Source organism: Nelumbo lutea, chromosome 5 (assembly GCF_056320005.1).
Source record: "Nelumbo lutea isolate HS-2025 chromosome 5, American lotus-T2T, whole genome shotgun sequence".
NCBI classification, from domain to species: domain Eukaryota; kingdom Viridiplantae; phylum Streptophyta; class Magnoliopsida; order Proteales; family Nelumbonaceae; genus Nelumbo; species Nelumbo lutea.
In genome coordinates this window covers 29806376-29833159 of record NC_142688.1, presented here as the reverse complement: position 1 = coordinate 29833159, position 26784 = coordinate 29806376, and the positions used below count along the sequence as shown (strand labels likewise).

The window sequence follows — 26784 nt, the reverse complement described above, 5'->3', positions numbered from 1 at the left end:
AGCACTCTTTACTAAGAACATCATTATTGTAGATAGGAGTGTAAGTAGATTGAATTTGAGCCGAATCAAGCAATATCTGAATGTGAATATGATTAAAAAATTTGATATCCAATGGACATTGAAAATCAATGTTCAAATTTGAATTTGATTAAATATTTGATTCGATTTGAATTCGACCAATTAATTATTTTTAGTAATTAATAAATATATAAAATAAATATTTTATTTATATAAAATTGATAAATATAATAATTATTTATATAATTTAATTATATAGACAAATTATATATGATAATTAAATATTTTTTATATAATACATATAACTATTAAATAATCGATCAAATTCAAATATTTTTCGAATAGAATCAAGTCATGTATGAATTCAATTTCAATTTGTAGAATCTTAAAATAGAAATTAGATTTTCAAATACGAATGACACCCTAATTATAGAGGATGATTCAAAACTAGTGATAATAGTTTGAAAGGGGTTGCGCAGATGTGATTGCTGAGTGCTATCGTGTTTATACATTAAAAAAAAGCTTCAACATCCAATACTTCTATATTTTTAAGAGAAGCAAATTTTTGTGATGAATTGGTTGGCGTAATGAGGGCCACGTTGCTGGTGCAAATAGGCCTTTGAAAAAAAGCGGGTTGTTTTCTTTTTATTTTAGTGATTCCTAGGGAGAGCTGCCCCATGTTGTGTAGCCTTTTATTATTCTTATTAATAAAAAAATCACTATTTATAAATAAATAATAAATAAATAGAAGCCAGAACTGGCACAATGCCTGATTCCGGCTTGACTTGTATTGGATTGAAGTTTCATTTAGATTGACAAGACAAATTCGGGTTTTGATATTAAATTGGATCAGAATTTTAAAATTCAAGCCGGAGGCTGCACCATTTTGAGGTCAAAATTTGTTTTATTTTGACAAAAATAGTGGCTCGATAATCAAAGATAAAATTATGGCTTCCATATGTAATACCGATAAAATAGTTTGTAACATGTTACCCGTTGTTTAGGTACTGATGTTTCTGTATTAATGGCTTTTTAAGCTATTGGCAGGTTTGAAGTTGAGTCGAAATGTTATTATGACTGGGTGACAGTTTTAATGGTCTGATCAGCTGGGCCAACGAATTTACAAACACTATAGATTATGTCCAAGCCTAAAGTCTTGAGCTTAAAATTGGGCTCCACCCAAAATAAGAAGAGCTTAGAATTGGGCTGAAATTGGCCTTAAAGTCGAGTCAATCAGCCTAACTTGCACCCTAATATTGGTGGGTCAAACTGAATTTGCTTCATCGGTCCAAATTCAGTCCAATTCTCAAGTATGTAAATCTTTCTCAGTTTGAAAGTAGTACAAATATGAATATGTACAGTGTAAAATCTTATATTTTATATTATTTTGTATGTATTTGTATTAATCTTATACTTTGTATGTATTTATACTGTACATATTTATCTTTGTATTCCTTCCAAACTGAGTCTATGCATAGCCCCATGAATCCGAAGTTGCTTATATTGATGGACTCAGATTCGCAACTAATTATGATAAATGAAGCACATCCTTGATACAAATATGAACTTGAGGTTCAGTTAGGAAGGAGTACAAATATAAAAATGTATAATAAAAAACTTTGTATTTTACATTATTTGCACTGTATATATTTGTATTTGCACTCTTTTCCAAACTGATCCTGATTTATAAATAAAATCTATAAAATTGATACTTGGTAGAAATAGAAGCAGACGAGCATTGCTTAGTACAACCAGGTCCGAAGTTTTAATATATAAAGTACAACTTATTATTTTGGTTTGTTGCATTCCTTGGTATACATGGTAAGGGATGTGATCCAACGTCCAAACAGTCACCCTCCTGCCTTACCCTTGTAGGCTTAAACATATATAGGTAAATACTAAATACATACTTGCACGCGAGTGCGTACACACACCCACTGCGAAAATTAGAGTACTTCAGCATTTTTTTTTTTTTTGGTAACTAGAAGTTTGTCCCCTAGAAGCTAAAACTTAAGATTAACCATCTTCGACCCAAGACATGTATTCACAGCTTCACCAATGGTAAGGAAGAAGCATCCTCCTCCAATTTTATCCACAAACTTGGCTAACTTTAGCTTGTGAATAATGTTCCAGCAAGGGTTCGCTATGGCTAACTGCATCACAAATAGGTTTTATCAATCCACCAGACGTACTTCATACATGTAATTAACTAAACAAAGCAATCCCTCCATTATTAATTAAACAAGATGCATCAACTATATTATTGTTATACACAGTGGGATTCATGAAAATATATACAATTTAAACTTTATTGTTTTTTGGCTTGTACTTTTGACTGCATTTGGAATCAATGTAAAACATCATCAGTGTAAAATGTTTTATCGATATAAAACTTTATGCTTGATGAGATTTTACATCGATTATCGACATAAAATTCCACTCCATCCAAACACATGCAAAACTGAATCAGAATGGAGTTTTATGTTGATCATAGTTACACGCTCCTTCAAAACACCTACAAAACCGAACCGATGTAAATTTTACATCGGTTCTTGATTTACATCACTACCAAATGCAGCCTTTATAATCCCATGAAATTTTACTTCTTAGTTCTTTAACCATTTCCTAAACATGTTCAATACTAATTTAATTAATGCCAGGCATGGTCCCTGTTATTTCTAGCCTTAATATCTGGAAGTAGAGGTGTCAATGGACTGGTTTTGGGTTGGGTCATGTTTAAATCAAAATCAATTTGGATGGATTTGACAGACCAATAAGATGTATTGGATTGGACCAGTCCAGACTTAATTGTCCAAAGTATTTATTGAATTAGGTTGGACCTGATCCATCCATAATGGATTTATATTAGATTGGTTGGATTGAACCAATAACTGATCCATTGATAGAAGATAAGAATACAGGTGTCAATGAACCAAGTTTGGGTTTGACTTGAATTGATCCAAACAGATCCAGAGTATTCATCGGATTGGATTAGGCCTGATCCATCTGTTATGGACTCATATTGGACTGGATCAGATTTTAGACCAAATTCTGTCTAATTGACACCCATATCCAAGGAGTTGGGACTTGGGGGAAAGGCCCAGATGACCGAGAGGTAGATGGTCTCGCATGAAAGGCCCACTTAGTCCAGGAGTATCATTAACTCAAAATGCCACCTAGCTAACCGGCATGGGCCGAAGAGCCAATACCACTCAGGTTCACGTGGAAAAGCATACCACGAGCTTACCTGAATGCTTGATGAATTCACCCGCGCAGATTTGTAGATGAAACATTCACATGAATTGAGGGTTAAGGTGCAAGGGATTTTATCAAAATTTCAATAAGCCTCAACCCGACTTGCATTCTTAATTTTGAGGGTTATGTTATGCCACTTAAAAATCTTCATTTGTTTTGGTAGGGACTAGAGAGAGTTTACTCATTTGCTTAAAAATCTACTTTTCGTAGGCAATTTGGGATAAAGAAAATAGCGAGCCTTGGTCTTATAAGCATCTATCTCCTCAACAACAAAACCTTTTTAAAACCTTAAATATTTTAAAAACATTATTTTAAATATTATCAACTAAAAAAAGAAGCAGTTTAAATTTAAGGATTTTTGGATTGCAATCACCCTCAAAAATCTGATTTGCAGCCCCTCCTATTCTACTAGTAGTCCTATAAATTTAACACCCTATAACATAAGTAGGTTATCGGCTTCCCAACGGCTGAATGCTATGATAAATAAATTACTAAATCCTAGATTATTTTTATTCTATGATTATTTTATACACCAAAAGAAGACAAAATTAAGTTTATCAAAAAACACTTTTAAGTAATATAAAACACAAGAAAATGCAGCTAGGTCTTACAGATGTAAATATAAGATTTGCTTGAAACCTTACCTCTATACCACGAGAAACCAACTCCTTATGAAGCTCTTCTAATACAATGATTCCTGACGTGTCGATGTTCATCAAGTCTGTCACGAGAAGCCCAGCAAAGAACAAACCAATCAGTGACAAAATAAATACTGAAATTAATGGCTTAAAAATGTCAATATATAGTGGTTGGTAATGGAGATATGGATTAGCATAACTTACTCGACATGTCAAGTATTAGTACTTGAGCTCTCATTTTCGTATTTCCATTAGCTTCCTCTTCTCCTTCTTCACTATCTTCTTTAACCCACCTCATTATCCTGAAACAAACAAAGACAAAAAGGCCTATTGTTGACGCACTTACATCTCTCTCTCTCTCTCTCTCTCTCTCTCACCCTCTTGTATTGTACAGATACAAACTAACCTTTCTCGGATGAAATTGGCATTGGCAAAACAAAAGTAGGAAGACTGAATACGAATTATCAAAGTGCCTGAAATCTTAACAGCCATAGGATACTGATTGGTGCTACAAAAAATATCAGTTCCAGGGAGCTGTCCCAGGAATTCCATGCTTGGTCGAATGGCATTTAGTATCACCTTTCCAAATGAAATGGTTACCTGCAATGTCCACAACCATGATCATCAAGCCGTGTATAATTGAAATTTTCAATTTGTTCATTTGTTGTTACTCAAATGCTTATTCTTCAATAATGTAGATATCACAACAGTACAATAATTTCCATTATTTCACTGTTTGCGATGAACAATGTAGGGTCGATAGAATTCTTCTTCCAGTGACTCTAATTATCTCGAACCTGTATTAATTGGTCATGTTGTTCAGACATAGAGTCTGTCTGTTTGCAGTGTAAATTTGTTAAGAGCATAGAATCCAGCCGCACATTGGGTTGCAGGTTTTCTGCTTTTAGTATATCCACACTCTTTGTGGGGATCGAATCATCTTACTTCTCACGAACAAATAACACAAAATCAATAAGGTCGAACGATGTTGGTTTTCTTTTTTGTTTTGTTTTTCATGAATGGGGTCCATTCATCTGTGGGTCATCAGATAAACCAAGTTTGCTTGACTGACTATTGAATATATTATATATGAGACATGTGACATCTTGTTAGCTAGGAGTCTTGTATGAAGATACCTACGCCATCATCTTTACTTGAAAATGAAAGACAAATCGTTATGCATTAACAATAAGAAATTAAGAATAAGGGACAAAAATGTAAGACTAAATCTGGAAGCATGGTATACCTATTGCCACATTCAACAATTTCCAATAACCCATCAAAAGGAAAAAAAAAAATCGATTATTTTTTTTAGGAAATTAAAGTTCCTTCTCAATTATTAAATAAATTAATTAATAAATGAATGAAGGGGTGTTATCAAGGAGGGACTCATAATAGAGGGGGCGATCATTTACCTACATGTGAGGTATCATTCTCATGGAATCAATCACCAAAACATTGGAGCACACTTATCCCAATGGAGGAATGGGGGTAAAGAGAAGAAGATAGAGATAGTGCCCTACATGAGCAGGAGGGGTATCTGGTCCTGTGGTCCAATGAGGAGATGAATAGTTAGTGGTCTTGGGCTAGCTCTTGGCCGAAAAAAGCCTAAAACCCATGATTCTCTCTCATCCGACTATTCGACCACCCCACTAGAGTCGCTATTCTTATACTATTTTGTTCAAAATTAATGGTATTCTGCAAGCAAGCCCATTAACAGATCAAATGGCTCAAAATCTTGATGTCATATGCCCCTTCTGATGTCCTACTTTGGAAAGCATCTTTCATCCATCTATGTTAGAATCAGGAATCTAATATTTCTACTTAGTTACATATAAACATCAGGGACGTATGTATCGAATCTTTTTACTCTAAGTGGAGGAACAACCCCCTTAGAATTTCTTTGAAGGGAGGCAAATTGATACAAGGAGGGACCTACCAAATCTGGTGGTCCAAAAGTGCCCATTTTGGACGGATCAAGATGGAGTCACCACTTCGTATCTACTTGCAAAAACTAGCTAGCAGGTGGGGCTCATTTATCCTTAAAGTAAGCATTGACAAAGAACCCATTTTGCATTCATTAATGATGCACAAGTCAAATCTATGTTGGAATATTACATGAAGCTTTTTTCTCTGCCAGGGTGCTGTTACTGCAACTCCACTTTCAAAGTTTATCTCAATTCCCATTTCTACCCTCCTACATTCATTGTATCTGGACAACATTTGCAATATATCCATGAAATAATTAACCACAGAAGGATGGATGAAAACCAAAGTTGAATAGTAGGCATATAAAGTAGGAAGCATGATCGAGTAGGCGTGAGAATAAAATGTAAGATGGCCCAGAAGTTTCTGTTGCACTAATGCACTTGCATCCTTGAAGGCTTGAATCCTCCTCTCGTTAAAAGGACTCACTGCTCTGTCATTCCTCAACGATATATTGTTGTTCTTTGATTGATGTATTGACGAAGACACATCAACTTGTTAAGAATGTTCTTTTTTTTTTTTTTTTTTTCTTTTTAAGTTCTAGTTTGGAAGGAGTACAAATATAAATTTGTAGAGTAAACAGTTTTATATTATTTTGTATATATTTGCCATGGTTCTCAAAACTGGATTGGATTGGACGGTTGAACCAGAAAAGCCGGGAATCGATTATGGTTCCATTTTTCCTCAAAACCGTTGATTTTGGTCAATAAATCGTTGAATCAGCTGGTTAATTATTTGAACTGTTCAAACAGTTTTGACCATTTTTTTTTATTTTTTTAAAATTTTTTATTTTTTTTGTGAGGACAGGCCAACCATTCGGGTCAAATGGTTAGACCGCTCGAACCAGTAACCGAACCCCTGACCGGTTCGGTTTTAAAAACCATGGTATTTGCACTGTACATATTTAAGTGTATTTGTATTCTTTCGAAACTGAACCTTAGTACTCTGCATAAATACAAAATACATACACAAATACGTACGTATAAAGTATAAACATATACAGTACGTATTTATGTACATACGCATAACAATGTGCGAAGAAAATTATACCGCAACGAGAAGGCCGATCTCGACGGATCCAAACAAGACCCCGAAGAACGCTCCAATGCAAGAGAGGAAATCCAGTTTATCGACCTTCCAGATGTTGTAGGCTTCGTTGAAGTCAATAAGGCCAGGAAGGGCGGAAAGAATAATTGAAGCAAGGATGGCGATAGGCGTGAAATATAGGAGAGTAGTCAGTATCTGCAGTGCGACCAACACCGCAATGGCCATTACTATGTTTGAGACCACTGTTTGGCAACCCGCGCTGAAATTCACGGCCGTGCGTGAGAATGAACCTACGTATACAATATATTTATTAATCCAGTAAGCCAATTAAACCCATCATCGATGGTCAATTCTAATTAATTAATTGATCATATAAAAGAAAGTAAGAAACTATATATATATATAATATGGTGATCCACTACTAGTACTAGTACTGAGTACTGACCAGTGGCTACATAACAAGAAGTTAGAGAGCCTGCAATGTTCATGACTCCCATGGCTACCATCTCTTTATTTCCATCAAGTTGGTATCCTCTTACTGATGCAAACGATCTCCCAACCGCAATGGCTTCCTGAAAATTAAATTAAATTAAGGGTTGTGACGCCAACTACCTACTACTGTTAATAAAATAAGGAGTAAGAAATGTTAAATTAATATTCTACTCTCTAGAGGAGCTATATATGTAACAACACACACCGTGAGAGCAATGATGGCAGAAATTAACCCAATTTTGGCCGCTTCTCCAACGTGTGGGCCGTTGAACTCTATCTCCTTCACCGAGCTTGGATTAATTCCTCCTTCGAGGTGTTTTATAATCTTAACTCCATGTTTATCCGCTCTCGTGACGAAGACTATAAGCGTGGACAATACAACAGATATGAGAGGAGCAAGAGCTGGTACCCAAAAGAGTTTCTTGTTTTTTCTGCCCTGTACATGAATTGTATTGGGACCGGGTTTGAATATTTCATATAAAACAATTAATTAATAATATATAGATGCTTGCATGAAATTAACAGATGTTAATTGCTTACCACAAATCTCATGGCCATGATGAGAACCAGGAATGAGCACCCGAGAACAAAATTAAGGGGGCTCCACTGCAGGTATCAGACACAAGAAAGAAAAAAAAAATTAGCTAGCATAATTAACATAAAATATAAACTTGTAGCTACTTTCAGAATTAACTAGCCCTCACAGACCAAAAAAATAAAAAGAAAAACACAGGTTGGTTTCCTTACTGGGTGATGAAGTGACCTCAAAACCGCCTCCATGACAGAGATCACATCAGTTTTATTTGTAAAGTGGTCGATTCCAAGAATCCCCTTCAATTGCTGCAATCCTATAACAATTGCAGCACCTGCCATGAACCCAACGATGGCAGCATGCGAGAGGAAATCGACAAGAAAGCCCAACCTGTGAAGATGAAGAAAAATGGGAGGCCCAAGTGAATCTGATTCTGATACCATAAAAGATGAAGGGTTTGGAAGAATAAGAAATGGATTTGTTGTATTTCATTGATGTTTGTACATGAGGTATCGTGTGGTTATCCAGTTACAACATGATAAATTAAAACTGAAACCAAAATAACAAAGAACAAAATACAACAAACACTGCCATGTGATATAACTCATCACCTGAACAGCCCAAAAACAGCTTGAAAGAAACCGGCGAAGAAGGTCACAGTGATCACAAAGTTTCTGTAAGCCGTAGGATCAGCCACAGGATCTATTACTTTCTGAACCAAGGACGACAGTAGCATAGAGACCACGGCCACCGGACCGATGGCTATCTCTCTGGAGCTTCCCATTAAAGAGTAAACCAGAGGCGGAACGACACTTGTATCTATGATCGATATAGAGCAGACCCAAATATCAAAATATTTTTATTCAAATCATAATAGCTAGCTAGCTAGATTTAAATTGAAACTACAAGTACTACTTACAGAGGCCATATTGAGGATCAAGCTTCGCTAGACTTGCGTACCCAATACTCTACAAGAAATTTAAGATGTTGAGAGAAAATGAAGAACACAAGAAGAAGCTAGCTAGCTTTAATCGGAAAATACAAAGCAGGACTTTTTCCTATATATATATACCTGTGGAATGCTGAGGCTGGCAAGCGTTAAACCCGCCATCAAATCATTCTTGAACTTTGTTGCCTTATAATTCCGACCCCAATGGAGAATAGGAAATATGTTCTTCAAAACTGAGAGTACACATTTCGAACCACCTTTCTGGCTGCAAGATGAACGCAGCTTGTTTGCTCTGTGAAAAACGGTTTGCTTCAGCTCACGCCATGCACCTGGTGGCTCAGGAGTATTGAGCACCCACTGAGCCCTCACAGCCCGACTGCTGTCCTCGACGTCGGGCTGCTCTTGGACACCACAGGTCTCATCGGCGGCCAATGATCCCATAGTTGTTGTTTGAAGGGTTTGGAAGAACCGAGAGAGATTTCTCTCTCTCAAGTACTAACCGCTTGTCTGAGAGAAGCAAAAGTTGATTCTAAGCGCATGGATGGCATGACTCTGCAAGTCGGAAATGGTTAGGCTTACTCGCTTACTCAGTCTTACACCATGAAAATGAAAGTTCGGAGAGAGAAAGGCTGAATACTTCTTACTTGTCGAGAATATGGGACCTTAAAAGTTAAAACTGAGAAAATGCGGTACATTTGAATTTTAAGTGATCATTTGAATTTCAAGCTACCAGTTATGCCTCGCACGTGCAAAGGTTGGTTCTGGTACATAAACGGGATGATATATAATTAATCAAGATTTTTAAAACCGGATCGAACAGGGAATCGTTCTATAAAAAAAAAAAAAGTCAAAAATCATTTTTCCGATCAACGCTTCGACTGCATAATTCAGTTGGCCACTGATCAAATCAACGACTTTTGAGTTTTGGCCAAACAATGGTTAATTTTTAGGTGAAACGGAATCGATTATCCCAAGTTTTCTGGTCCAATCATCCGGTCCGGTCCAGATTTGAAAACCATGAATATAATAATGAAAACCAGGAATGATGTTAAAAGGAAATAATTTTCAATACCAAAGCAAAAACGACAAATGGTCCAACAATTCCGTCCTTTTTATCACTCGAGTGACACGTGTATATACACGTGCCATTCCTAGAAAAGGGTTAGTGGAGAGAGAAATAAATGGAATAAAGCTTTTGAGGGTGATCTGGACGTGAGGCCAAAGGCGGGCATCGGCATTATATACCGTCTAGCATATTGAAGGACCCAGACCTAGCTGAAGTGACAAAAAAAAAAAAAATCTCAAAACTTTAATAAATTAATATAGATATGTTATTAAAATTGTTTTGTAGAAGTGGGTTCATACTTTGGAGTTTGGAAAAGCCAAAGAAGATAAAAATGTAAAAAGAAAATCAGGATGCTGGACCAAATTAGGAGACCACATGTACATTGTTTATGCAGTAATAGATATAAATGTAGGAGTTTGTCGTCATGGAACAAAAAGACAATGCCCCCATTTCAATTTGAACCATGGATAGGAAATGACTACAATGCTACTTACACATCCAGTTTTATTTTGAAACCTAAGCTTCAGACCCAACTTTACACTTTCTTGGGCTTAGGCTGCGAGCTAGGTCCTACTAGGAGCAATCATAAAAGTGTAAATTGCCACATATGAGATGTACGGCTGCGAGCTAGGTCCTACTAGGAGCAATCATAAAAGTGTAAATTGCCACATATGAGATGTACGGTATTAGATGATCAGTAGGGTATTGAAATGCATTTTATTGACAGGATATCCAAATTCCTCTTTGTATGGTGCATACTATTTTTTTCTATTTTCCTTTTTCTTTATTCTTCATCCATGAAAAAAAATTATAAGTTTATAGGAGTAAATATATAAAAAAATCTCTTTTCAAATATAAAAAATTCAAACAGTTCAATTGCATTTATAGGACAGCAAGAAAAAAAAAATAGAGAGTGACTGATCAATCCAAGTCAGAAATTTTTAGCCCCACTTGTACAAGGGGGATGAATCCTGACCGTGGATTGATGCCAAATCTACTGGCAGGATATGGTTTATAGGGGTGGGGGGGGCTTCTAATAGAGTAAGGGGAGTTGAAATTCAGAATTCTACATTGAGCTGCAATGTATTTACAAAAAAAAAGGTAAAAAAAAAAAAACTATATGACATCCATTTTTTATTGGAAAGAGAGAAAATCATTCATTACTTAAACGTAAATGTTCTTGATTTATACACCTCTTATAAGCTATATAACACGAGATCACATCCACACCCCACCTGTGGGGCGCCCCACATGAACATCTCAATGTGCATTGGAAACATCTCCCATACTTGCCACTGAGAGATGTTAGTACACGGTTGGGATATACTTTAGGATGTTGTGGGGCACTGATGTGAGCTATAATATGAAAATTACAATAGAGTAGGCTAGTCGCTAGTTGTTTAATATATATGATCAAATGATGCTTTTATCTGTCCAGTTTGTGGAGGTAATGTAGTATATGTTTGGCATCAATGCTGTAGATATAGTACCGTTTTCTTAGAAAATGATGCTACTGATATGTGGTTTGGAAGCACCATTTTTTGTTGTCTGAGAAAATGGTGTCTTTTTTTCTGTTTGGAAACAATGCTGTTAGGTAGAATGTTTCTTGGAGCAACAATGACACTTTTCTATTGTTATAAGTGTTCCATGTCTGTTTTCAGCACTAGTACCCATTATAGGAAGTCCAAGACATTGCCACATCACATCCTCATTGGCAACAAGGAGTTGCAATTTGAGAAAACATTAAATTCGGCATTACTCCAAACCATGTTTTCTCGATTTCCAAGGTGTGGCTTGGAGCATTGTTTTTATGAAAAAAAAATGGTTCCAAACAAATAAGTATTTCCTAGAGCACCGTTTTTTTCATCATGGCGCTGATGTGTTACCGTTTTTTGAAACAACACCATCAATGTCAAACAGATGCATAGATATTAGATTATATTGGTAGGGTGTTGGAATGTATTTTGTTGACAAGATATTTATTTGGTGCATTGATACTACTTTTTTACTATTTTTCTTCTTTTTTATTTTTCATCCATGAAAAATATTATAAATTCATAAGTACAGTCTACTTATCCCCATATATAAAACAATCTCTTTTCAAATATAAAAAAAATTCAAACAGCTCAACTACATTTATAGGTCAGCGAGAAAAAAAAAATACTACGTGGCATCCTTTTTTCTGGAAAGAGAGAAAATCATTCATTACGCCTTATAAGCTATATAACACGAGATCACATCAGCACCCCAGCTGTGGGGCACCACACATGCACATCTCAGTGTGCATTGGAAACACCTTGTCATACAGAGCATACATTCAAATTTACAATAGAATAGACTCGTTGCCAGTTGTTTAATATGATGGAAATTAAGATAGTTTAATCTGTCCAGCTCGTGGGGGCATCCGGGTTGTTGAGTTTGGTAATAAGTAATTACTGTGTAATAACTAATAACATCCTTTCTGTGTATTTTTAATTTGACAAAAGAACCATTTCTAGATTTTCTGATTCCTAGCTAGAAACAATATCGCATGCGTTTGGCACATTGATGCTGAAAATTGCAATTTTGATTCACAAGATGAGAATGACTTTTGGGTTGGTCTTGATTCTTGAGATGGAAATATGTATTGTAAATCAATGCAAATATACTATTATGTTAGAAGTTTGCATTGACAATAGATGCAAAAGTTTGAAAAAATTGAATTGAACTTTGCTTGCATCGATGGTTGAGGTAAATTCACAAGCTACCTACTTGCTCTCATCGACCTTCAACCATCCCAAACCTCAATGGTCATCTCATCTGCAACTTGTCGGACGAGTCTCCTTTCTTTGCTCTTTACAGATCTCTTTGAGTAAAAAGAAAGAATGTGCACAACCGTTCTTCATCTCAGCCGTCTATGCTTAATTTCCGATGAATAGAAAACGTTGATCTCTGACGAGTGACCTATGGAGAGACACTAAACCGAGCAATATTTGGCTTTACTCCCGATCAAATTTTGGGTACCAATTACTATTCCCTTAATTCTTGACTCAACACTGGATAAATGGATAGTGTATTGTGAGTAGGCGTGAGCAGAGTTCTTATTAACTAAGGCTGCAACACTCCTTTTTTAGTTGGTTCCAACACTCCTTTTTTAGTTGGTTCTGGTTCGGGGATTGGGGGGGGTTGGGTTCCACTTCAGTAAACAAGACTTAGGTGAGAGAGTTCCCTGCACACTATCACTTGAAAGTAGGGAGCTAGATGATCTACTCAGAAGCACCCTCTCAGTTTGTCATCAGCAATTGCAAATAGCTTGGCGGAGAAAGATATCATATATATTGGCCGATACTCTAAGCTAAGGTAATATACACGTTTGATCCTGGAGATTTCACTCTCTTACATTTCAGCACATAACCAGTTTACAGATAAGAGTCTCAATAGACTGGTTTTGGGTTGGAATCCGACCAAATCAAAATTAATTTGGATGGACCAATAAAGTAAACATATTTAATTTAGACGGATTGGACCGATCAATAAAACATATTAAATTGGACCTTGTCCATCTATAATGAATTTATATTGGATTGAGCCAATATCTAATCCCATTGATCGAAGCTAAGAACACAGGTGTCAATGGATCAGATTTGTGTTGGAACCAATCTAAATTAACATGAATTTGAACAAATTGGATGGTCCAGACATTGAACTGGAGCGGTCCAAGACGATCCAAAATATTTATGGACTGGATTGGACTAAGTCCATTTGTAATGGGTTCATATTGAACTGGATCGGATTAGACCAAATTCAGCCTAATTGACACCTCCTATTTACACGTGTCACAAGATAAGTCTAAACCTAGAGATTTCATTCTTTTTTATTCTGAAACGTAACAGATACATTTGACTCTCTCCTATAGGAGTTGCAACGTAGAGATTTTACTCTCTCCTACTGTGAAATATAACAGATTCGTATTCTAATTTCTTAGGTTAGTGAAACTTGGTGGATCGAACTTAGTATCTTAATAGGGCCTGGAAGCAGAATTAACTCAGTAAGAGTTCCACGTTCTTTTAGTTTTATTTTTAATGGAGTTCAATCTTCTCCTGGTTTTAATGAAGTTGCAAGGTTTTGATGGGATTGGATATTATGGTGGTTTTAAACAAGGAAAATGGTTACTAAAATGTCCTCGATGCATGTGCAAATTGCATTTGCTTCAATTTAAACAACCAAATACTTACAACTTTGCCTTCACATTTGTACTGTTCATGTGCAAATGAAATCCATACATCTAGGTTATGTTTGGTTTGAAGGAAAGATAAGGAAAGGAAAGGTGAGAAAACCTTCACTTTCCACACCTTTCCCTTCTTTTCCCTAACTTTTTTTTTTCAAACCAAACACAGCTTTAGGGTCTTGAAATCCAGTCCACACAATTGAACTGTTCAAAAACACTTAGGCCCCACTCGCTTTTGGGTAAGTTATTTATCCAAAACAGTTACCCGGGTAAGGGGCATTTACCCAGGTTCTTTTATTTCCTATGCAAACAAGACAATGACCATTTTAGTTATAAAATCCATTATTATAAGAGGCATTTTTGTCTCATTCAAGTGTTTGGCAACTTTCCCCTGAGGTGGGAAAAGTTATTTACCCAAATAGGAGATAGGTATTACTTACCTAGAAAATATACTTAATTTCACCCTTCTCAAAATAAACTTTCCATGTTCCTTACATAAATCTGAAAAAAGAATATACCATTTTTTGTCAATGGGAATGAAAATTCCATTGAGTAATTTCCCCCCTCTCAAAATCCAAAAAAAAGAACACCACCTTAATGTTACTTACATTTTTGTATTTGCATCTTAACCAAAGGCAGCAGCGTTAAGAACATGGAACTTGAAGAGAAGTATATAGTCTCGAAATAACATCTGATTTGAACCTCGAATTAACTGATTTGTTTTCCATTCAAAGCAATTCATACTATGCATATTGACAACGTATTTGCCGCAAAACCACACTGGATCTAATTATTCAAAAAATAATAAAATATCATTCAACTTTCAAGTGCCGATCCTAATTTACCTCACTAGCTGCTTCGCTTTCTTTGGTTAAGCTCCATCGGTTTTAACTTTGACGTAGAAAGCTGCCGTAAATTTTGATGCATACCACCTGGTGGTTTGTTACCACTTTTATGATACCTTTGCATTGGTTAAGAGTTTTCCGTTATTCTATCAAAAAAAAAAAAACAAAAGAGTTTTTCGATATAATGTCTTTCCTTTGTCGAATCTGTCCCATAAAAACAGCCCAAGTAGTATTGGGTTCCGTTTAATTTTGGATTGACAAACTCGGATTTTGATCCCAAATTGGATTTTCTCCAAGCTCTGAATTCTTGAGCGTATATAATTGGGATCAAGTTGGCCTTAAACTCGACTTAATCACCCTACATGCATCCTAATATTGGTGGATCAAATTATATTTACTTCACAGAATATTGGCATGTTCGCGCAGGATCGGTTACATAACCACTTACACAGAGCGATACAAATAGTAAATCCCAGACTTCACCATTACCCAATGATCTTGTGAGGGGGAGTAGAAATGGACCTAACTCCTATACTTGAACCCATTTTTTCTTGCTTTTCATCCCGAGATTATAACATTGCATCATTTTATGATCAACTTCATATAGTGTTAACCAAATAAGTATATCTAACATAATAATAACATGTCATCTATAATGGACTGATATCGGATGTAGGTATATGTCTTTATAAATTCGATAGGCAGTCTACCTAAGCCATCTTTAGGTCCTGGATTTTATAGAAATATAAACTAAGGGAGTGTTTGTTTTTGGATTTTGAGAGAGGGGGGAGTGGCATGGCCAGTAGGAATGGTTCCCATTGACTAAGAAATCTATGTTCTTTTTTTAGATTTATATTTACCCGGATAAGTTTTTACCATGAATCCTTAACTTTGGAAAGATGTGCTTCAGTTTTCATGGAGTAAGAACTGATATTGGCTTCAATTTTAGGGCCTAAAGATCAAACAATCACCCTTCTGAATTACCGTTAAAAATAGGTAAATACTAAATACATAGTTGCACGCACGTGTACAAACACACACTACATAAAAGCCCTTAAGGCCTTAACAAGAGTACTTAGTTTGTAGCTAGAAGTTTGTGCCCTAAAACTTAAGGTTAATCATCTTAGACCCAAGACATGTATCCACAGCTTCACCAATGGTAAGGAAGAGCGATCGTCCTCCAATTTTATCCACAAACTTGGCTAACTTTAGCTTGTGAATAACGTGCCAGCAAGGGTTGGCTATGGCTAACTGCATCACAAATAGGTTTTATAAATAGTTAAATATACAAGCAGAAAGGCACTTCATACGTATATGTAATTCAATAAACTAAACGCCTCACTTCATTTACTAGGAGAGCTAGTTCATTTGCAACAGTGCATAGGTATGAGTAACAAAATATCAATATAGAATGGTTGTATTTCAGGTTTAGACTTTTTATGGGGGTGTTTGGTTGCAATGCAAATAAATTTGTAGTGATGCAAAATCATGGCAGTGCAAATGATTTGAGTGTAAATTCTGACCAATTTTTGTTTCAAATTTTAGCTTGTTTTGTTTGGTTTCAATACAAATGAAGTAAATTAAGACATGAAGCAGAATAAAATAAAATTCAAACCAAAAATAAATGAGAATTTGTATTTTTTACATTTGCACTTCCATGCATTTGTACTAATGCAAATAAAATTACACTGCAATCAAATATAGTCTTAAGAATTGGAAGCAAAAATATAAAGGAAAAAAAATGAAGGAAAAAGGAGAGAGAGAACACATGCATGATCTTTTGTGTAAATCGAATTTTGCAATTAAAGAGTAAAAACAAAAAAAAAAATAACATAGGAAGAGTCACATAGTCGCCTCCATATAGGTGAAGAATAAGCAATGTCAAGATGCATCGTCCGTAGTTCTATATTACTATATACAGTTAGGGGTGTAATAGGATCCGATTCAGATTGGATCCTGTTATAAAAAATCTATGAATTCGAATCTGATCCAAAATCTGATATATTGGATTTATATCAAATTCAGATTTAATCTACATCCATTGTGTTGTGCTTAATATTGGATTTATATAAGTCACTCAAACCTTCAGATTTAACATAACATTTAGCATAAATGTGTACAAATATAATTATAAAATATAAATCCATTTGTTATATAAATAAGTACAATTAAAATAAAATATATGACATGTAAGTTTAGTAATAATAGGACTATAAATCAGGACACACTTGGGATTGAAGACCAAGAGATAACTCAATGTGAGTATTTTTAATATCTTGGTTTAATAATTCATAACAAGGGAGAGACTGAGGAAGATGTTGTCACCCATAGAATTAGAGGGGGTTGGGCAAAATGAAGGGGTATATCTAGGCTTTTGTGCGATAGGAGAACACCACTTAGATTAAAAAGAAAATTCTATGAAACAAATGTAAAGTCAGCTATGTTGTATGGAATAGAGTGTTGGGCAATCAAAAAACAACATATTTAGAAAATGGGTATGGTAGAAATCCGAATGCTAAGACGTATGAATGGAACACTAGAAATATATGATCAGGAATGAATACATCCATAGAAAATTAGGAATAACTCCAGTAAATGATAAAATAGGAAGAGAGAGAGAGAGAGAGAGAGAGAGGCTAAGATGGTTTGTTCATGTGTATAGAGGATCACTGGCAACTCCAATTAAAAGAAGCAATTTGTTACAAATAGAAAGGGCTAGAAGAACTAAGGGTAAATCAAAAAGAACATGAATACAAATAATAAAACATGAATTAAGCACTAATTATATAATAGTGAATATGGTTTTAAATAAAACAAAATATTAGTGAAATAAGATTCATGCAACCAACCCCATATAATTGTGATAAGGCATTGGCGATGATGATAATGAATTGAATGTGAAATGAGATGTCAGAGTTTTGGAGTCAATTGACAACCCTATAAGGTATAAACAGTGGAACCCATGGAAATACAGGTCAAACTTTATTTTTTTGGCGTGTTTTTTAACTATTATTCTCTACACACGTTGAAAACCAATTTAGTTATTTAAGAAATTTTAATTACTTGATGGAGAGATGCATATGCATCAATGCATGCTTCTTTCAGATGGTAGAAGCGTACATACAGTGCGAAAGCCTAGTAGGAAGCAAATGGTGCCCTGTGCCCAAGAGGTTGGGACTTGGGAGAAAGGCCCCATGTGACATGACCCAGACGTAGGCTGGCCCACCCATGTGATTAAGGCTCAAGAGTATCATTAACTCATAAGGCACCTCACGGACATACACAAGCCCAAGCAAAGGATTCAAATCACAAGATACCCACAAAACCTTTAAGATTTTAAAAGCATTTTAAAATTTAAAACACCCTAACAAAGTAGGTTACCATCTCCCCAACGTATCTATATCCCTAAATATTTGATTATATGATTATTGTATACCTCAAAAAGACAACAAACAAACCTTTAAATGACTTTAAGGCCATGTTTGGGAGTGCTCATGTTAAAACAAGTGTTTATTCGAATAAATACTTATTTAGATTTAGTATTCATCTTTTTCAAGTGTTTATTTTAAAAAATAAGCACTTATTTCATATTAGGAGTTTGGTGGTTTTTTTTCTCCAATAAGCAATTGTGACTCTTTTGTTCTTTTAAATTTTCAAAATATCCAATCCAAAGTGAATAAATAAGAGTACTTTGATAAAAGTGCTTTTATAAAGGCACTTTTATTAGAAGTACTTCCGTAAAAAATACTTTTACAAATTACTTCTGTAAAAGTATTTTCATATAAGTGCTTTCATAAAAGTACTTCCAAAAAGTGCTTTTATAATAAAAATATTTCCGAAAAGTATTTTTATAAAAGTACTTTCATATAGTGCTTTCCTAAAAGTGCTTTCATAAAAGTATTTTTATAAAAGTACTTTCGTAAAAGTGTTTTTATACAAGTACTTTCATAAAAGTGTTTTTATATAAAAGTACTTTCCTAAAAATGCTTTCATAAAAGCAATTTTTATAAATTAAATGTATTTTCATAAAAGTGTTTTTGTAAAAGTACTTTCATAAAAGTGCTTTTATAAAAATACTTTACTTTCATAAAAGTATTTTTCATAAAATTACTTTTATAATAGTGCCTTTGTAAAAGGGTATAATTAGTATTCTAAAAATTTACCAAGAACAATCATGGGAGAACAAATTTGAATAAGTGCTTATTATATGAGCACTTAGGCGTTGTTTAAGAACACTTAAAAGAAGTACTTATTTAAATAAGTATTTTTAAGACATGGGACTATACATTAAGTGGTTTTTAAGTATTTATGGGTGTTTGATAAAAAAGAGGGTAAGAAGTATTTATTATTAAAAAAAATACTTCTTAAAAAAGTGACATAGATGTGGCTTTTTTTCAACACTTTTTAAAGAAGTACTTTTTCATTCGAATGGGTCAAACCTGTCCCTGTTGGGTGTATAATACAGCCGTTCTTGCAGGTCCAACACCGTTCGCAGTATAATACAGTTGTTCTTGCCGGCGGAGTTGGGTGTATAATACAGCCAACGGGGAGAGAGAGAGAGAGAGAGATGGCTGAGTCATTGCTGCAGCTTCTGAGCTGCATCCTTGGACTTCATGGAAGAATAACCGACCACTGCTGTATCCCTTTTCGTCTGCTGGGTTTCCAAATGTTTTCAAGTAAATCTCATTTTGTTTGTTTTTTTCCTTGCTTTCCTGAATTCTAAGGTGAGATCCATTTGGTGAAGGAGGATTTGGTATTGTTGAGTAGAGATTTGCTGTTCCTTCCTCCTCAAAGCATCGGTGAGTTTCCAATTTTTTATTCAATTCCCTCTTTTTTATTTATGAAGAAAATAGGTTTGATTTTTTGTGCTGTTGTTGCTTTCAAGCTGGTATTTGTACAAAATTCTGCAGGAAATTTCGGGTTAGGGTTTATGTATTGATCTACATGTTTTATGTGTTCAATATCTGATGGTTATACAAATCACGGGATTTAGGTGGAGAATAAGAGTTAGGTTTCTGTCATTTTCTTTTGCAGCTCCAACACTGTTTTTGCAAACTCTCATTTTTCTTTTCTTTTTTTTTCAAAGAAAAGGGATTTTTTTCACTACACAGCTCTTCTTCCGAAAGTCGAATTTCCATGCTCTTCGGTCTTTTTTATCACCGATTGTTGGTTTTGTGAGTGGAATTTAGTTATCTAATAAGTAATTTCAGTGGCCTCATGTCTCAAAGAGCGTTGTTGATTTGGCTGTGTAGTTGTTGCTTCAATTGTTTGATCGTTGTTATCTATTGGTTTTGATGCAGAATCCGTGAGATCTACAATGGAAAGTTGGTTAGAAATTATTTGATTTGCATTTATTATTATTGGTTTGGACTGATCAAGGAAGATGGAATGGTGGAAGGTGGAGAATGAATTCACCGCTGCTTGGTTCTGTGTCGTGATGAAGATAATGAATAGTGGATTTTTGGGAATTCTAAAGAAAATAAAGAAGTATGAGATGGAGAGGGCTAAAATTGTCATTTAAATAAATATAAGTACTTATTGGGAAATAGCTTATCAAACATTCTCACCCCAATAAATACTTAAAAACATAATAAGATATTTGAAAAAGTGAGTTATCAAACAGCCTAAAGGGTTGTTAAAATAAGTACTTTTAAAAATTACTCGTCAAACAAATATTTATTTTAACAAATACTTAATCATTAAATAGGGCCTTAATAAAAAAGCTAGAACTTTGGGCTTAAAAAATAAATCCTTATTTTTTAAAATTAAAATAAGTATTTATTTTGGATTTATTTCCCAAACATCAATAAATGCTTAATGGTGTGATCCCCGCCAAAATAATCACTTATTTTGATTAAGCACTTATTTTAAGCACTCCCAATCATGACCTAAGAATATAATATAAAAAACCAAAGAATGCAGCTAGGTCTTACAGATGTAAATATAAGATTTGAAAATTTACCTCTATACCATGGGAGACCAACTCCTTGTGAAGCACTTCTAATGCAAGGATTCCTGATGTATCGATGTTCATCAAGTCTATTACCAGAAGCCCAAAAAACAAGTCAGTGACAAGATAAATATTAATTTGAGGCTTAAAAGTGTTTCAGTAGTTGGTAATGGAGATATAGACTGTTAGAACTTACTAGACATGTCAAATATTAGTACTTGAATCCTCATTTTTGTATTTTCATTTGCTTCCTTTTCTCCTTCTTCACCACCATCTTCTTTAACCCACCTCATTATCCTAAAAAACAAAGGGCTTGTTAATTATAATATATATATTCTCTCTCTCTCTTGTACAGACAGGAGCTAACCTTTCTCGGATGAAATTGGCATTAGCGAAACAAAGGTAGGAAGAGTGAATGCGAATTATCAAGGTGCCTGAAATTTTGACAGCCATGGGATACTGATTGGTGCTACAGAAAATATCAGTTGTCGGGAGCTGTCCCAGGATTTCCATGCTTGGTCGAATGCCATTTAGTATGATCTTTCCGATGGAAATGGTTACCTGCAATCTCCACAACCATGCATGATCAAGCCGTCTATAATTGAAACTTTCAGATGCTTAATTCTTCGATCATGAAGATATATCATAACAATTTCCATTATTAATTGTACTTAAATTTTTTAAACAATTAATGATTTATTTCTTTCCTCCCTTCTATTTTTTCTATTAAGATCAGTTTGAAAAGAATACAAATAAGTAGAGTGCAAAACCTTACATTTTGTATGTATTTATATTGTACATATTTGTATACATACATATTTTATATGTATTTATAATGTATATATTGAACAATAGTGTATTCACACGTGATGGGAAACTCAGTACAGTGTGCATGGTTTTTGTCTCCGGCTAATCTTGTCTCAGATGGTGACACCAGCCCCAGCCCATCATTCGAGCATGTGACTCATACAACCTGAAGACGGAACTATTCTAGCCACTGGTTTTCGGGTCAATGGTTCAACTATTCGGTTCAAACGGATGGCCTGTTCTGACAACAAAAATTAAATAAAAAATAAAAAAAGATTAAAAACCATTGAACGGGTCAATAGTTCGACCGCTTGGGGCAATGAGCCATTGACCGATTCAACGATTTTTTGCTAGAGGCTGAGATTAGAATAAAACGGAATCGGTTGCCTAGATGGTTCCCAATGAAAAACATAAAAAAAAATAGTAAAAAATCATTGAACGGGTCAATGGATTGATAGTTCGACCACTCAAGTCAATTGATTGTTGACCAATTTAACGGTTATTGACCAAAGACCAAATCAACGGATCAACAGTTACACTCCAACCCCTACCAAGTAGGATCCCTCCGCTAGTCTTTACTTAAAAACAGAGGAACGGAATCGGTGATAGAATAATTCTAACAGTGTTATTTATTTATTTATTTATTTTTTTGACAGTGGACAAATTCTGATAGGTTATTAATTAATAAGAATAAGGGACAAGAATATAAAATTAAAACTACAAGTATGGTATACCTAAAGCCCTACTCGATTTTCGATTACTCTTTTAAAATAACAGAATTTCCTTCTCAATAATTAATTATATAAAAAAAGTATAAACAAATTAAATAAATGAATGAAGTAGAGGGTGGTCATATCAACAAGGGACTCATAATAGAGGGGACAATCACTTGCCTAATTTTGATTAGAATCAGGGGGACTTTAGAATTTAGATATTCTCCTCACAGAATGCATTTCACATGATCAACCTTATAGTACATTAATTATTGCCATGCATTTAGGAATATGTGATATTTCCGATGTATAATTGCTGTGAGTTTGATGTGAGGCATGATCTGTGAGGAGGAAATCCGGTCTGAGAGCTTTGTATCCAGCATAAAAAACTGACCCTTCATGTGAGGTCCCTTTCTCAATTGCCATGGAATCAGCCAATTAGATAGTGCTCTAGCCAAAAGACTAAAACCAACGATTCTCTCTCATGCGACTCTGTCCGCCCCACTAGAATCTCTATTCTTAATACTTTTATTTAAATTTAATGACATATTCTGCAACCCAATTAACAGATCAAATCCCTCAACTGATGTCATATGCTTCTTATGAGGTCGTCCTTAATTTGGAAAGCATCTTCAATCCATCTGTAATAGATGGAAAGCATCTATAATAGAATCAGAAACCTAATCTTTTTTACTTATAAGCATACATCATAGACTTACCGAATCCGGTCTGGTGGTCCAAAATGATGGACCAAAGATGAAGCCACCACCACTACCTATATCTACAGATTAAAGTAAGCATTGACCAAAGAAATCGAAACCATTGGATAATTTAGCATTCATTATTTAATGCACAATCAAGAAAATATATTAATTAAATAGTAGAAGAAGCTAGCTTTTTCTCTGACAGGGATCACCATCATTGCAGTTCCACTTTATTATCTAAATCGCCAGTTTTCCCTGCTTCCCATATTCATTGTATGTGGACGAGATTCGGTTTATATCCATGAAACTATTGAAGGGTAGATCAAAACAAAAAGTCCAACAGTACGTGAAGTAGTAATGATATAATTAAAGTCCCAGTTTCTGATACCTTGCACTTACATCCTTAAATCTTATTATGGTTTAAGGGCTCATATCATTTCTCTATCATTAATTCCAATGTTGTTAAAAATGATGATTTCTATTTCTATTTTTATTTTTAATTTTCTGCATAAAATACATACAGAATACACACACAAATACGTATATATGTATGTACGTAGGCATACGGTGGCTTCATGCTTATTTAATTAGCAATATATATTGATGATGTCTTCGATCCAAATTCCAATTAACAATGTGCGAAGAAAATTATACCGCAACGAGAAGGCCGATCTCGACGGATCCAAACAAGACCCCGAAGAACGCTCCAATGCAAGAGAGGAAATCCAGTTTATCGACCTTCCAGATGTTGTAGGCTTCGTTGAAGTCAATAAGGCCAGGAAGGGCGGAAAGAATAATTGAAGCAAGGATGGCGATAGGCGTGAAATATAGGAGAGTAGTCAGTATCTGCAGTGCGACCAACACCGCAATGGCCATTACTATGTTTGAGACCACTGTTTGGCAACCCGCGCTGAAATTCACGGCCGTGCGTGAGAATGAACCTACGTATACAATATATTTATTAATCCATAAGCCAATTAAACCCATCATCGATGGTCAATTCTAATTAATTAATTGATCATATAAAAGAAAGTAAGCAACTATATATATATATATATAATATGGTGATCCACTACTAGTACTAGTACTGAGTACTGACCAGTGGCTACATAACAAGAAGTTAGAGAGCCTGCAATGTTCATGACTCCCATGGCTACCATCTCTTTATTTCCATCAAGTTGGTATCCTCTTACTGATGCAAACGATCTCCCAACCGCAATGGCTTCCTGAAAATTAAATTAAATTAAGGGTTGTGACGCCAACTACCTACTACTGTTAATAAAATAAGGAGTAAGAAATGTTAAATTAATATTCTACTCTCTAGAGGAGCTATATATGTAACAACACACACCGTGAGAGCAATGATGGCAGAAATTAACCCAATTTTGGCCGCTTCTCCAACGTGTGGGCCGTTGAACTCTATCTCCTTCACCGAGCTTGGATTAATTCCTCCTTCGAGGTGTTTTATAATCTTAACTCCATGTTTATCCGCTCTCGTGACGAAGACTATAAGCGTGGACAATACAACAGATATGAGAGGAGCAAGAGCTGGTACCCAAAAGAGTTTCCTGTTTTTTCTACCCTGTACGTGAATCGTATTAGCACCGGGATTGAATATTTCATATAAAACAATTAATTAATAATATATAGATGCTTGCATGAAGTTAACAGATGTTAATTGCTTACCACAAATCTCATGGCTAGGATGAAAATCAGGAATGAACACCCGAGAACAAAATTAAGGGGGCTCCACTGCAGGTATCAGACACAAGAAAAATAAATAAAAAATGCTGGCTTAACATAAAATATAAACTTGTAGCTACTCTCAAAATTAATTAACTAGCCTTCATCGCTTCACAGATGCATAAAAACAACCACAAGAAGAAGAATCGCAGGTTGGTTTCCTTACTGGATGACGAATTGACCTAAAAACCGCCACCAAGACAGAGATCACATCAGTTTTATTGGTGAAGTGATCGATCCCAAGAAGCCCCTTGAGCTGTTGCAATCCTATAACAATTGCAGCACCTGCCATGAACCCAACAATGGCAGCATGCGAGAGGAAATCGACAAGAAACCCCAACCTGCGTGGCGGTCAATCCATTTGTTTTATGAATTAATTAAGATGTTGGTCGATCGATCGATAGCTAGGAGCTGGAACAATGAAAAAGCAAAATGGGAGCTAGGCCCAAGTGAGCTAACCGGTAGAAAATGAATACCTACCTGAACAGTCCAAAAGCAGTTTGGAAGAAACCAGCGAAGAGGGTCGCTGTGATCACGAACTTTCTGTAAGCCGTAGGATCAGCCACAGGATCTACTACTTTCTGAACCAAGGACGACAGTAGCATAGAGACAATGGCCACCGGTCCGATGGCTATCTCTCTGGAGCTCCCCATTAAAGAGTAAACCAGAGGCGGAACAACACTTGTGTCTAGATATAGAGAAAGACCCAAGTAAAAATTAATCAAAACATTTATTCAAATCATAATAGCTAGATATAAGATGAAACTACAGGTACTTACAGAGGCCATATTGAGGGTCAAGCTTGGCTAGGCTTGCATACCCAATACTCTACAAGAAATTTTAGATTTTAAGAGAAAATGAACAACTTACAGGAAGAAGTAGATATATAGCTTTGGAAAGCACAGATTAAATAGGACACCTTCTTATATATATTATATATACCTGTGGAATGCTAAGGCTGGCAAGCGTTAAACCTGCCATCAAATCATTCTTGAACTTTGTTGCCGTATAATTCCGACCCCATTGGAGAATAGGAAATATGCTCTTCAAAACGGAGAGTAGACATATATAACCACCTCTTTTCTGGCTGAAAGATGAACGCAACTTCTGTGCTCTTGGAAAAACAGTCTGCTTCAGCTGATGCCATGAACTTGGTGGCTCAGGAGTATTGAGCACCCACCGAGCCCTCTCAGCCCGACGGTTATCCTCGACGTCGGGCTGCTCTTCCACTCCATAGGTTTCATTGCCCAATGAACCCATTGTTAATTGTTTCAACATTGAAGGGTTTGGAAGAACTGAGGGAGCTTTTTCCCTCTCAAGTAGTAACCGATTGTCTTAGAGAGAAGCAAAAGTTGATTCTATATAGGTGCATGGATGGCACGACTCTGTATGTTGGAAAAGGATAGCTAGGTTCACTCAGTCTAGTGCCGTGAAAACTGAAATCAGCTTCAAGAAAGAAATTAAGGCTGGACGGAATTACTTGTCCAGAATATAGGACCTTAAAAGTTATCAGCTTTACTAGGCACAATGGAGAATACAAATTACCAATGATGTTGAAAACACGCAAATTAAAAACCATTGAATGTCTAGTACTCGCATTTAGAACCTACTAGCTAGTAATGCCCTGCACGTGCAAAGGTCGGTACATAGAGGATATTAATGCAACCACTAATCTATATCTATATTTATATTATACATAAAAGTGTGAATGTAGTATTAAATTTTTTTTGAAGTAAAAATACCCTCTATTTCTTTGTTTCTGAAAGGATATAAAAATTATTTTATTATAGTTTTAGTGTCAGCTTTAATGGCTAATATAATGATCATATTTG

At 35.3% G+C, this 26784-nt stretch overlaps 2 protein-coding genes and 1 long non-coding RNA gene across 3 annotated transcripts; 1 reads left to right on the top strand and 2 right to left on the bottom strand.

The window, feature by feature from the left end:
- Positions 1–1730: 1730 nt before the first annotated feature.
- Positions 1731–9608, bottom strand: LOC148851366 (low affinity sulfate transporter 3-like). The gene is made up of 12 exons (XM_088943028.1): positions 9041–9608; positions 8888–8936; positions 8580–8787; positions 8184–8358; positions 7977–8042; positions 7642–7872; positions 7390–7516; positions 6948–7234; positions 4318–4511; positions 4116–4213; positions 3918–3994; positions 1731–2171 (listed from the first exon to the last, which is right to left on the bottom strand). Exons 1-12 carry the CDS (start codon positions 9356–9358, stop codon positions 2022–2024), a joined length of 1980 nt encoding a protein of 659 aa, XP_088799154.1. The 5' UTR covers positions 9359–9608; the 3' UTR covers positions 1731–2021.
- A 6380-nt stretch (positions 9609–15988) lies between these two features.
- LOC148851364 (low affinity sulfate transporter 3-like) lies at positions 15989–26370 on the bottom strand. The gene is made up of 12 exons (XM_088943497.1): positions 25895–26370; positions 25732–25780; positions 25433–25640; positions 25119–25293; positions 24896–24961; positions 24561–24791; positions 24309–24435; positions 23864–24150; positions 21353–21546; positions 21182–21282; positions 20998–21074; positions 15989–16286 (listed from the first exon to the last, which is right to left on the bottom strand). Exons 1-12 carry the CDS (start codon positions 26228–26230, stop codon positions 16137–16139), a joined length of 2001 nt encoding a protein of 666 aa, XP_088799623.1. The 5' UTR covers positions 26231–26370; the 3' UTR covers positions 15989–16136.
- LOC148851365 (uncharacterized) lies at positions 19486–21715 on the top strand. The gene is made up of 2 exons (XR_016098973.1): positions 19486–19834; positions 21341–21715. It is a non-coding gene; the product is annotated as an uncharacterized LOC148851365 (long non-coding RNA).
- Positions 26371–26784: the final 414 nt, after the last annotated feature.

Bases quoted from the DNA above. Each gene is read 5' to 3' on its own strand.
- LOC148851366 (XM_088943028.1), bottom strand. From the start codon at position 9,358: ATGGGATCATTGGCCGCCGATGAGACCTGTGGTGTCCAAGAGCAGCCC. The intron at 8,359-8,579 runs GTGATGAGTTAT...TCATCTTCACAG, and splicing joins GCTGTTTTTGGGCTGTTCAG to GTTGGGCTTTCTTGTCGATT. The intron at 3,995-4,115 runs GTAAGTTATGCT...TTCTCGTGACAG, and splicing joins ACTAATACTTGACATGTCGA to ACTTGATGAACATCGACACG.
- LOC148851364 (XM_088943497.1), bottom strand. From the start codon at position 26,230: ATGTTGAAACAATTAACAATGGGTTCATTGGGCAATGAAACCTATGGA. The intron at 24,792-24,895 runs GTAAGCAATTAA...ATTCACGTACAG, and splicing joins TCCTAGCCATGAGATTTGTG to GGTAGAAAAAACAGGAAACT. The intron at 24,436-24,560 runs GTGTGTGTTGTT...TTTAATTTTCAG, and splicing joins CTGCCATCATTGCTCTCACG to GAAGCCATTGCGGTTGGGAG.